Source organism: Acanthaster planci, linkage group LG16 (assembly GCF_054643075.1).
Source record: "Acanthaster planci isolate LZ-2023a linkage group LG16, COTS_SCS, whole genome shotgun sequence".
Taxonomy (NCBI): domain Eukaryota; kingdom Metazoa; phylum Echinodermata; class Asteroidea; order Valvatida; family Acanthasteridae; genus Acanthaster; species Acanthaster planci.
In genome coordinates this window covers 11,219,896-11,231,642 of record NC_141792.1, presented here as the reverse complement: position 1 = coordinate 11,231,642, position 11,747 = coordinate 11,219,896, and the positions used below count along the sequence as shown (strand labels likewise).

General features: G+C 42.4%; 1 protein-coding gene across 2 annotated transcripts; it reads left to right on the top strand.

Annotated features, from left to right (window-relative positions):
• The first annotated feature begins 37 nt into the window (after nucleotides 1-37).
• On the top strand, nucleotides 38-11,426 carry manba (mannosidase beta). Of its 2 annotated transcripts, none has more exons than XM_022234720.2 (17): nucleotides 38-192; nucleotides 949-1,099; nucleotides 1,707-1,853; nucleotides 1,992-2,140; nucleotides 3,296-3,498; nucleotides 3,995-4,068; nucleotides 4,471-4,649; nucleotides 5,087-5,246; nucleotides 5,758-6,062; nucleotides 6,869-6,948; nucleotides 7,274-7,464; nucleotides 8,007-8,186; nucleotides 8,596-8,693; nucleotides 8,821-8,965; nucleotides 9,350-9,558; nucleotides 10,049-10,240; nucleotides 10,347-11,426. In XM_022234720.2, the coding sequence occupies exons 2-17, from the start codon at nucleotides 985-987 to the stop codon at nucleotides 10,578-10,580; spliced, it is 2,661 nt and encodes an 886-aa protein (XP_022090412.2). In that variant the 5' UTR covers nucleotides 38-192; nucleotides 949-984; the 3' UTR covers nucleotides 10,581-11,426. The 2 variants fall into 2 exon arrangements, with proteins under 2 accessions (XP_022090412.2, XP_022090413.2); XM_022234721.2 differs by having other exon boundaries at nucleotides 66-423.
• Nucleotides 11,427-11,747: the final 321 nt, after the last annotated feature.

The following is an 11,747-nucleotide window of genomic DNA, read 5'->3' as shown; positions in this document are numbered from 1 at the left end:
GCTTGCGCACTTGCGCTAACCTGTGCGCTGTTACTCTATTTTTGGAAAATTGAGTGGTTCGATCACATGACTACGCGGTGTGGCTATCTTTTGGATGGAGAGGGCGGTCGTCGCATCTACTTTAACAGTTGTTTTTTTTCTCCTCTAGATCTCTGGTTACACAAAATTCTATGATCTGACACCAAACATCAGGTGGGGGCCTATGACTACGACTGGGAAAGAGTTTCATATACGGACAACACTAATTTTCCCTTTTTAACAACCATCCAAAAGTGATAATAAGTCCTAAAAAAATTGAAAATTTAATAGCTGAGAAAATTCTGAAGCATTTTCTTAGACATGTTAGAAAACACTTTTTGAGACAACTCTCTGACACTCACAGAGGCATCAAGTGTTGTCCGTATACTGTGTTTTACCAAGGAGGTAGGAAGAGATTTTTTACTTTAATAGAAATTTTAAAAAAATGCGAAAACTCACCTCTGTGGCTAAGTACATGGAGTAGAAGATCCACGAGCCATTGCTAGGTTTTCCAACCACTGAAGCTAGTTGAAATGGAAGTGTGTTACACAAACTTTAGGCCTGATTTTACTGCTGGCCCTGTTGGTCAATCCTGTGGGAAATGTTTGACATTATATCCCCTTTTGAAAACAATCTTTGAGAACCGTGAATTAGAAAAGGTGATGGGCGACTTATGATACAGTGACGGTCCTATTATTAAATAACAAATATTGGGATTAATAAATCCTGGCGGATGAGGTTAAACCCTGTGTCAACTTGTAGAAGCTATGGTCATCAAATGCACCTTATTGAGAGTTTGTTGACCATACTGAGCATTTGGCTTACTTTTCTCCATGAAAAATAAAGCTATTCAGGGTATTTGGCAAGATTACAGTGGATGAAAGCAACTGAAAACACACATGGTCAATGTAATGGATAATGTCTCCCCAGTGCTGCAGGATTTTGACAGTCAGCTGGGACGTTGCAATGGAAGTCCACATTTCCTTACTGGCGTTAACCTTGGCGGTTTGCTTCCAGTGGACCGGAGCAGAAACCAGGATCGACCTGGGTGGGACATGGTCACTCACCAATGCAAATAAAAGTAAGCCATTAGATAAACACTTGATCGATGTACATTTTTTGTACATTGGGAAAGCCTGTTATTTACATGTAGAAGAAGGTGTCGTCCCTTTTCTCTGCATTTTAGCTGGCATTAAGCTTGCAGTAACTGCACCATCACTAAAAGTCTTCCTGATTTTGCAGTCGGCATGTGCCATGCTTAATCTCTAGCGATGCATGCGGAATACATGGTCAAACTCGGAGGCCCACAAGCTCAATCCACCCCCCTTTTCATTCCCTCCCCCACGAAAGGAAAATTGATTCAAGGTTTAATATTCAAAGAAATGATCGGGAAACTTACGGGGTAGCCTTTTCCCACCCCTCTATTGTTGTACCATCAGTCAGGCTTCCAACATTTACTACCTTTTGCAAATCAACTTTAGGAGTGCTTTGTGCTTGGAGCTTTCGAAGAGTACATTAGAAAAAAAATTCACAAGTTTAACCATGTGGGACCGAAACCTACCACCGCCTGGTTACAGGCGGTGATATCTTGCTTTTGTCTGGTGTTTGGAGTCTGGTATATCATTGCCTGTTAAATTCCATGGGCGATATTTTTTACAATGTAACTGTGATTTGTATTGTTTATGGAGGTATCACGGTGCCTGCCACTGTGCCTGGGGGTGTGTACACAGCCTTGATGGCGGCCAAGAAGATCGACGAACCGTACATGGAAAGTAACGATGTCAATTATCGTTGGGTGGCAAACAACAACTGGACCTTCTCGAGGAAGTTCAACCGTAAGCAGTCAAGGATCATGAGTGTTTTTTAACCGCACTTCCTACTTTTTTTTCCTCATTTTTGACATATTCAATGTTTTTTATGCTCAGTGCTTTCTTAAGCCATTACGTGACGGCCAAGTTTTCCTCTTGTTTTAGTAACAAAGGAGCAACTGGCTCTCAAAAATGTTTTGCTCATCTGCGAGGGCCTGGACACCATTTCAACGGTCACAATCAATGGCAAGTCAGTTGGGAAGTCTGAAAATATGTTCATCCGCTACGAGTTTAACGTGAAAAATGTCCTCAAAGTGAGTATGTAGAACGTGTATGTTGCAGGATTTGTTGCTAATGCTTACAGTTTGACTTTGAAACCCGTGGAATGACTTCACACGAAATACCAGTTCTCATTACACATTCTAAGTGGCCTCATGAGATTTAACAAAGTCCTCCCCTGATATCTGTGGAGCCCCGTCTCCCATTCTCTACGCTTTGGGAGACTGTTAATAAATAATTTGCAATAATATTATCTGAGTATTGCCTCCCATTTCTGTACAACTTCCATCATTGGCCTGTTTCTTTCACAGTAATCCGTCGTTGGTTCCCTGACACCAGAGTAGGGCTGAGTCAATTTGAATTATTCACTATTCGAATATTCCACCTTCAATTCGATCGAATATCTGAACATTCGGTCTTACCGACTGGCAGATTATTGATGAACAAACCATATACAAAATCAGTTGCAAGAATGCAAACAATTGTACATTTTAATCACTGTAATAGCTTCTCACATCTGGACGTCTCTTCAGCCATCATTTAGCAAGATTTAGATACTTCTTATCCTTTAAAATTTTGTAATGAATAATTTAATTTTTGAATTGTTGTAAGGTTTCTGTGGCTTTCCATTTGATCTACTTGAAACAAGCCTCCAAAGTGCAGTTTTTCTCATTTGAAAAAGAAAAATTCTCCCTTCCTTTTCATGAACTTTGCATTTGAATATTCAAATTTGGAAAATAATATTTGAATATTCAGTACTCGATCAAATACACAGATATTTGGATATTCAGCACAGCCCTACACCAGAGCTCTTTTAATAGATGGAACAAACCGCCATTGGGATCACCGATCAAGATCCAAATCCACGTGAAACAAACAGGCCCTTCATCTCTAATAATGTTCAACCTTTGCTAAAAATTTTGAACCATCCCATGGCCTTAAAATATTTCCCGGCTTTCAGCCTAATATCTACCCTAGTGTCATGATGAAGATGCTGAACCCTCCCAAGACCCCCCCTGTCCATCAACTAACAAGGTCTACAGTCCAAATTCCCATGCAGTTTGATGTCTCGGGTGGACTAGTTGTAATTGAGTGTGCAAAACTTCTGGAGGGATGTCCAACCTCCACCCCCTAAGTTTGTGCCGTCAGAATTGGTACTTGACACATTGGAACTTTTGACCCGTATGTAGGAGGGGACCAACACAATTTCTGTGGCCTTCAGCTCAGCTGTGAAGTACGCGCAGAGCCAGTGGAAAGCCCACACGGCCTACGACGTCCCCCCGGACTGCCCCCCTGATGTCCAGCACGGCATATGCCACCCCAACTTCATCCGCAAGGAGCAGTCTTCCTTTGGATGGGACTGGGGGCCCGCATTTGCCCCTCAAGCCATTTGGTAGACACCAGCAATTTTACTCTGTTGTTTGTATCGAGTTCATATTGAAATTGCATTTCGAGAATTTGAACTGGCAATGAAATTAGGGGAGTCAGGTTGGCGTATAGGTTTTTTTCCTTGCCTTCAACCTCTGCGGTCCGGGTTTGAATCCCGGCTCGGCCCACATGTGAATCGGGTTTTCAGTCCCTACCTGAGTCCGTGAGGTTTTACCCAGAATATTCCTCGGGGGTTTTCTTTCCATCTCTAAAACTGTAACTGCTTCTCATTGTCTCCTCTCCACAGGTTTCTTCAGGCTTAGGAGGTACATTGCCAGGGGCACTTTTAAGGAATCCTTGGTGTTATTACCAGAACTGATTAATAATGATTTTATAACCAATTGGTAACAGCGCTGTGCTCAATACAGTTTGATTCATATGAAGTAAAAAAAATCACTTTTGACAAAGTTCGCAGTGTAAAGGTGCTTCTCGTAAAAAGTATTCCATTATTTTTTTGACAGGAAGAACATTCGTATTGAGACTTTTGACTGTGCTGTCATAAGAGATGTTGTCGCCACAGCTGTTCCGTGGAACAGTACGTATTTGTATTTCTGTCAGAATTTTAATCATCTTTTTCTCATTTTCCCTCCTATCCTTCAAACTCAATTTTTCAACTGTCAAAGGATGTATATATTTTGTTAATTTTTGGAAATTTCAAGAAGCGATAAATTTGTAGCATGCTTGGGACCTCAGGATTTAATTATTTGCCGTCACTCATTACATTTATTGCATTGAGGAAATTGTATGAAAAAATTGGTGTATACAGTGTTGACTTTTTGGAAATAAACTTTCAGATGTTTTCATCCTCGGAATGCAGATTTTAATCAATGCACATCTTTTTAGCCAATGTTACTCCTACATGTGTTGAAAAACGAAGATTTTGGACAAGTTTGTTTGTTATTGGAGCATTTTGTCTTTTTTTTTTTTTTCTCCCCAGAGAAATTCTATGTTCGGCCGTGGTCCATCAACATCACCATTCATTTTGAACTCGGTTCAAATGCTGCATGCAAGGGCACCCTTACGGCCGGTTTCCCACAGCTCAGTGTCTCAAAGACGACACCTGTTGCTCTAACAAAACAACAGACAACCGCATCCATGCAGTTTCAAGTACAGAATGTGAGTCAGAAATCCGTAATTTTCCTGCGCCTGAAAAACTGTTAATTAAGCACATTGTGAAACACCATTGCCGAACGACGGAAATAAGTTTTAACAGATCATATGTGAGCTTGGAGAATACTGTAACCTTGGCTGCATCAGAAAGAACTGGCTACAAAGAATTACACATTTGTCAATGAAAGCCATTAGGCGGCGGCTGCTGCCATTTCCCATTGACACGCGTGTCTCTGCTAGCCGTAGCCAGGTAATTCAGGCATGGAATTACAGCATAAAAACTAACAAGCAGGCCAACAAAGCAATACATGGGTTGTCTGAAGAAACCAGGCAGTGTGATATTACACATGTTGGCCAATGGCAGATTTTGATGGGGGCACCTGCTGTGGGCTGTCATCATGGTGTCTCCTCGGATAAGTCTATCACAGACCTTTTTTTGGCAGGCAGAGACATGGTGGCCGGCAGGGTTTGGAACTCAGCCCCTCTACGATCTCAACATCCGATTTGAAAGCAGCGACAAGGCTACAGAAAACTCTGCCAAGTCACTCAAGTTTGGCTTCCGTTACGTTGAGCTGGTGCAAACAGAGGTCCCAAATTCAAAAGGTAAATGGAAAGAGTCTTAGGAAACAGCTTCATCATGAGGAAATTGAATGGGTAGGCGGTATTTGTGACAGGTGGCCTACCTTCTCAAAATGTTTGTGTAGTCATGGAGAAGAAAATTGAATATCGGATGGATGAGTGATTCAAGCGTGAAACAAACGCAGACCTGGATCTTGAGCACTGATCCCAAAGCCGGTTTGCTGTCTCCATTCGGTGGGTTCTGGTGTCCGTGAACCAACTTTGAATCACTGATCCTGATCCAGATCCCTGTGAAACAAACAGGCCCCATATTTGGTTTGGATAGATTGGGACAATGTCTTGTGGCTATCAAGGCCCTTATCAGTTACAGAGTTGGGGGGTGCATAGGTATTCACTATTGCCCCTATTGCCAGTCAGTATATGTATATTGTTACAGTCCATATATTTTGACAGTTATATTGTGACAGTCCATATACATGTATTGTGACAATCAATGTATGTATTTTGTGGCATTCTCCCTTGTTGTCTCATGCAGGCCTGTCCTTCTACTTCAAGATCAACACTCTCCCCGTCTTCATCAAGGGGGCCAACTGGATCCCTGCGGACGCCTTCCAGGAGCGCGTCGGACGTGACCACCTTGCCAACTTGCTGCAGTCCCTGGTGGATGCCAACATGCACGCCACCAGGGTCTGGGGCGGCGGGGTGTACGAGCAGGACGCGTTCTATGAGATCTGCGACCAGCTTGGCATCCTGGTGTGGCAGGACCTCCAGTTTGCCTGTGCCATGTACCCAGTCGGTGCGGCCTTTCTGAGCAGTGTGACAGAGGAAGTCGTCCAACAGGTACCAGGGCCTAACGTCACGGCACTTACCACTAAGCAATTGTTTTGTTAACCACAGCACAAAAATTTGCTTAGCAGTAAAGCATATTTCACGATGAACAGTTCATGATTGTTTTGCTCATCACCAAAAATTGCATGGGCGTGCATAGAGATTTTCATTATTACGTCACTAAGTTAAGCAAATCTTTCCTCCAAGTTTAGCGTGCCTTTTGCTGTGTTTACTCCTTAGGGTCTCTCCGAAATGCTCAGAGCTTGAAATTGTGTGCCTAGCACCGGCATTAAATTGGGCCCATAGCTGTAGTTGAGTACTTCACAAACACTCTAAGAGTATTTTCCACGAGTTATCACTGGTGCTTTTATAAGTGCTCTTACTCTGTACAGAGGATGAGCAAATGAGATATTTCACTTTATCCCAAAACCCAAGTTGATTCGAGAAGAACCCACACGTGAGTCAGTGTATGGCTGCACTGATTGGGCAGACCTCTCGATTGCGTACTGCTGTCCCCAAATGACCTCAGATGCACTTCATTTTGAGCATGCGCTTTTGAAATACTGGACTGGTAAATAGCTCATGGCTTAAATGGTGACTGGGTACCAGCAAAGACTTGTTGAACAATTACAAGTACTTCTATGGTACTTGACTGAAACACTGACAGGTAACTGCAAGCATCAGTTCACACTTGCTGTGAAAGCAAGGACAAATTAGAAAGTGTGATATCAATTCTGTGATGACAAATTTGTTGCGCTTCTCCATTTGCCTGATGTATCAGCCATCCTTAATCTTGGGCTCAATCTTATATGTTACAGGTGAGACGTTTATCAAGCCATCCATCGGTCATTGCCTGGAGTGCAAACAACGAAAACGAAGTTGCCCTGAGACAGAACTGGTAAGTCCTGTGTTCCATCTTTGAAAAAGTCCTGTGTGTGTTGTTATCACAAGAGCTATTTTGATTTTTATATTCAAGAGTTATACATACAGTTATAAATGAGAAGAAAATGGTGTTACCTTGCTGGTGACATCTGAGATTCCTTGAGAGCACTGCTCTTTTAAATCTACCTTTGCGATTTTTAGAAGTTGTTCTGATTACATTGATGGAAAGCAGTCAAAGAGATTTGGCATTCAAAAGATTCCAATTATCCTGCAAAGTGTTGTTTCCAAACGTTTCTGTACATCACTTAATTCTAGTCTGTGATTTACACAAATGTTTGTAGGTATGGAACAGCAAAGAATTTCAGCCTTTACCAGAAGGACTATGTCACCCTGTATGTCAACACCATCCTGAAGGCGCTGAACGAAGAAAACACCATCTTGCCGTCTGTCAGCTCCAGTCCTTCCAATGGCCCCGAGTCACAGAAAGAAGGATGGGTTGCCAAGGACCCAACTGATCCTCACTACGGCGACGGTGAGGCGCTAGACAAGAAACCCACCAGTTGTACATTCTATCTAGAACTGTGGAGGTCCCAGTGGCTTTCCTGAGGAGAGCCAAATGAGGCCAGGCCCTGGCCAAATATTCATTTTGTGCCTTTGGCTTTTTGTTTTTTTGCCATTTGTATTCCACAGCAAATAGCCATAGCCAGAGACAACACCACCAATTTTCAGACATGGCATCACAGAGCAACTTATGAATACAAAGGGAAGGTCTGGGAGTTAGTAGGAATCATAAGTGTGATAAAACTGACCAATTACAAAGATTCAATTTTTTGGGGGGTTTCTTATAGCACTGCATCATGATATGTGTATTAACAGTGCTTTTGCTCCATGTGATCTACCTCACAAAAATCTTCCTGATTCTCTGAGTCTCTCACACCAGCTCTTTTCCAAAACGTCACTCACCCCTAAAAGAGATGTTCACATAAATGCTGACTGAAACTTTGTCGCATTGCCATGTCCTTACTTCAAACCTTCTAATCATATTTCCTTAATATTCCATTGTTTTTATTACAGTTCATTACTACAATTATGCTGCTGACTGCTGGGATGTCTCAGTGTACCCCAAGCCCCGGTTTGCCTCAGAGTACGGCTTCCAGTCCTGGCCCTCATTTGACACACTGAGGCCAGTTTCCAAGGAGGGAGACTGGTCACTCAACAGCAGCTTCAGTGAGCACCGCCAACATCATGCAAATGGTAGGTGACCATGCAGTCTCATGTCAACCTCAAGGGGATAAATCCCCTCTGACAACACTGAGCTTTGATAATGCTTTATCTTCATTCGCCTTTAAAACTTCACTAGCCTGTGTCTTTGCCCCAAAAGTCATCTTCACCTGTTTTTACTAAGTGCTTTCTCATTCATTCAAGAAGATATTGGTGTGAAACTGCACAGCATGGAGCCAGGGATCAGTGGTTGTGCCCTTGAGCAAGATATTATGCCACAATGTGTTCTTTCCATGCAGGAACAAATGCTTTCAAAGTGGGGCTATTGTATGAGTCTTGTGAAAGCAGGCCAGCTGACCAAAAATGCTTCCATTGTTCTATGCCCATGTGGAATAAAATTTGTCTGTGCTTTTCTTAATGTCTTTTCTTGTGTCGATGATAGGAAACAAGCAGATGATGATGCAGATCCAGCGGCATTTTAAAGACAGTACCTCCGCAAACGCAACCCAGAAATTCATCGACAGGATATATCTGACCCAGGTAAACCATAATTTCCGAACAGTATTAATTGTCCAGAATAATAACCATTATCTGAACCCCCATCCCTTGGTTTTGGTCTTGAACTGTTAAAAGGAGATACAAAATCCTTGCGGCTTTTTACACGTAGATATCACAAGCTCTGTGCTACAAGTTTGAGACGGAACACTACCGCCGTCTGCAGTCGACCATTGTGGCCGGGGAAGGGATGACGATGGGAGCTGTGTACTGGCAGCTGAATGACATATGGCAGGCTCCATCCTGGGCATCTATCGGTGAGAGATTTCAAGGCTAGATGACTCAGATCTGTTGATATTTTCGAACCATTTTGACACTTTTTAAAAGTACCCTTCTGGAAGTGAAACCAGTAAGTCCTCAACTAGTTTTTGTTTGCACCAAAGCTCTCAAGCAAGAGACCTCTATCATGAGGTAGCCATCTTGCTTTTCTACAGTTCAAAGCAATGTAACCAAACTGAGGCTGGAAGGAAAAGTCTGTTCCCTTTAGTCAATACATGAAGTTGTATTACTGTTGCTAATGGGTCTACCAGGAACAAGACAAACATGGCAGCATCATGATAAATGTCTATACGTATGCCATTCCAACATGAATGTCCCCCCTGTGTTTGCCAACTGTTACCATGGCAACCTTGTGTCCTCAGAGTATGGCGGCAAATGGAAGATGCTCCATTACTACGCCAAGGACTTCTTTGCGCCCTTCCTCGCCTCCGGCGTGGAAGATGACAAGGGGGTGCTGTCGGTGTACGTCATCACTGATTCAGAGAGGATCCTCCAGGGCTTGTTGAATGTCACCGTCTGGTCCTGGGCTAGCCAGACGCCCCTGCGGTCAGTCACCAAACAATTCCAGCAGGTGAGAAAAAGAGAAGGAAAAACAGTCAGCAGTTCAGGACTGTGTTGCTCTGGTTCTCGTATTTGGACTCATTTTTCCCAGAAGCCTGGAAATGAGTTCAAGACTTCATTGTAACCTAATCTAGGACTCAATTTTTGCAGTCTCAACTGAAAATGTAGAATATCCCCTAACCAGTACTCTGAAGTGAATTTAGTAATCATAATCATAAGATTATATATCATGAGCAGCCTGCCAGAGGGTTAGATACAGTCTGGTATAGTAAAATGCCCGATATGATTTTCTATTTTCAAAGGACAGCAGGTTTCAGAGAGCAAGATTTAAAATAAGTCTACTCCATTGCCCAAATGAGGATTAATTTATTAAATCATGCAGGCCACATCATATAGCACATTTTTGGCCATGACTTTGAAGGTCAAGCTGGATAATCAACATGTTATTGCACTCGGTTATAGAGGTATGACCGTTTGTTCTCACATTGCTATTTGCATAGTTTGCCCAGAGTGCAAAACCTGTCTTGGTGCAGAAAACAACGGAGATACTGTCCCCGCACTGCCCCAAGCGGGAGGCTTGTTACCTCACTTTCCAAGTCACCGGTATCCAGCCTCGTCTGACGTCACCAGTCAACCCCTTCTTCTTGTCGTCATTCAAGGATGCGGAGGGGATCAAGCAAGCACACATCAAGGTGGGTTCTGAGTGGCGTTATTTCAGTCACGTGTTGTCGTTTTGAGATTTCCCAAAATATTTATGATGGTTTAAATGAGTCATTTTGGGGCCTTTTGTCTTTGCAGTTTGAAGTCTCCAAAGGTGCCAATGACACGTTCAACATCCGGCTGATGAGCGACACCACTGCTCCCTTTGTCTGGTTAGATGCCCACAGCATCCGCGGGCGCTTCTCCAACAACGGTTTCCTCATGAACCAGAAGCAGCGCATGGAGGTGTTTCACAGCTGGGAACCGACGACGTTGGACGCTTTGACGAAAGTGCTGACCGTATCTTCTCTAATGGATATTTACTTAGACTAGAAAGACTTCACTCAGACATAGCTAAAACAAAGCTAAGCTAAGAGAACTAAATTAAAGTGGACATTATTAAATGAGAAACTTATCTTGGCTGTACAATTTTAGTGATAAATTTTAGCAAGCGAGCCCAGTAAAAACAATTAGTTTGACTACTGGACTTTAAAAAACAAGTCTTTGGGACTGTAAATCAGTATTGTGAGCAGCAGCTGATCAAGTTGATGCATTATTTTTGAAAATAATCCTTTCATTTTGATGTATTTGGCAATGAGCTGATGTAAAGGGCTTGGGGTTTTTTCCCCTGTAATTTCTAAACAAACTTGAACAAAAAGCCTCAGTTACAACAGGAAGTTGTGGAACCAGCACGTCTCTGAAATTCGTCCCTCGTCACTGAATCCCTTTTCTGCAGGGTGTCAGGAAATGTTGATGGTGTCAGTTAGGATATCTTGCGGACATGATGTTTTTACCTGCTGGGAATTTCACGTGGATGCGTGCTTTCATCACAGACACTTTTTTTTACCAGTGTTCAAGTTTCTAATGATGTGCCTTTAGTAATTTTTTCAGATTTTTAGATTTGGAAACTCTTTTTTCTGCATTCAGACTTCTCCCTTACCTGAGGAGAGTTGTAATAACAGAGCAGAAATAACAGAGCAGAAATCTTGTATATATATATACACCAGGGCCAGTCCGCGGGGTGCATGCAGTCATCACTGACTGCTGGCAATTTCTGCTAATAATTAAACTTGATGCACGTTGCAGCAACCTGGTTAAGTTAAATCACTGATACGTTGAAAGTATTTAAAAGTGAAATAGGAATTGTAATACATGTATTAAATTTTTATTGAAATGCAATATAGTCTCAGCTTAAAGTTTATTTCAATGCTTTTTCTCCATTTTTTCTTTTACCTTTTTGAAGTAAGTCCAAAAATCCCTTAAAATGTCCAAAAATATATTCCTTTGAATAAAGTTATAAATAAATAAAATATTCCCCCAAAACTTTTAGCTTCCCCAGCACTTGTAAAATGGACTTAAAGATGCATCTGGCAAGGACTACGAACACTTATAGTACAATTCTGGACATATCACCCCTTCCACTGTTGAAGCACCGCCCTCGATTTCCATTGGCGACCGCACCATGTGCCCTTCTCGCGCTCGTTACATGTCTTTTTATCT

Bases quoted from the DNA above. Each gene is read 5' to 3' on its own strand.
- manba (XM_022234720.2), top strand. From the start codon at position 985: ATGGAAGTCCACATTTCCTTACTGGCGTTAACCTTGGCGGTTTGCTTC. The intron at 4,069-4,470 runs GTACGTATTTGT...TTTTCTCCCCAG, and splicing joins CACAGCTGTTCCGTGGAACA to AGAAATTCTATGTTCGGCCG. The intron at 8,694-8,820 runs GTAAACCATAAT...TTTTACACGTAG, and splicing joins ACAGGATATATCTGACCCAG to ATATCACAAGCTCTGTGCTA.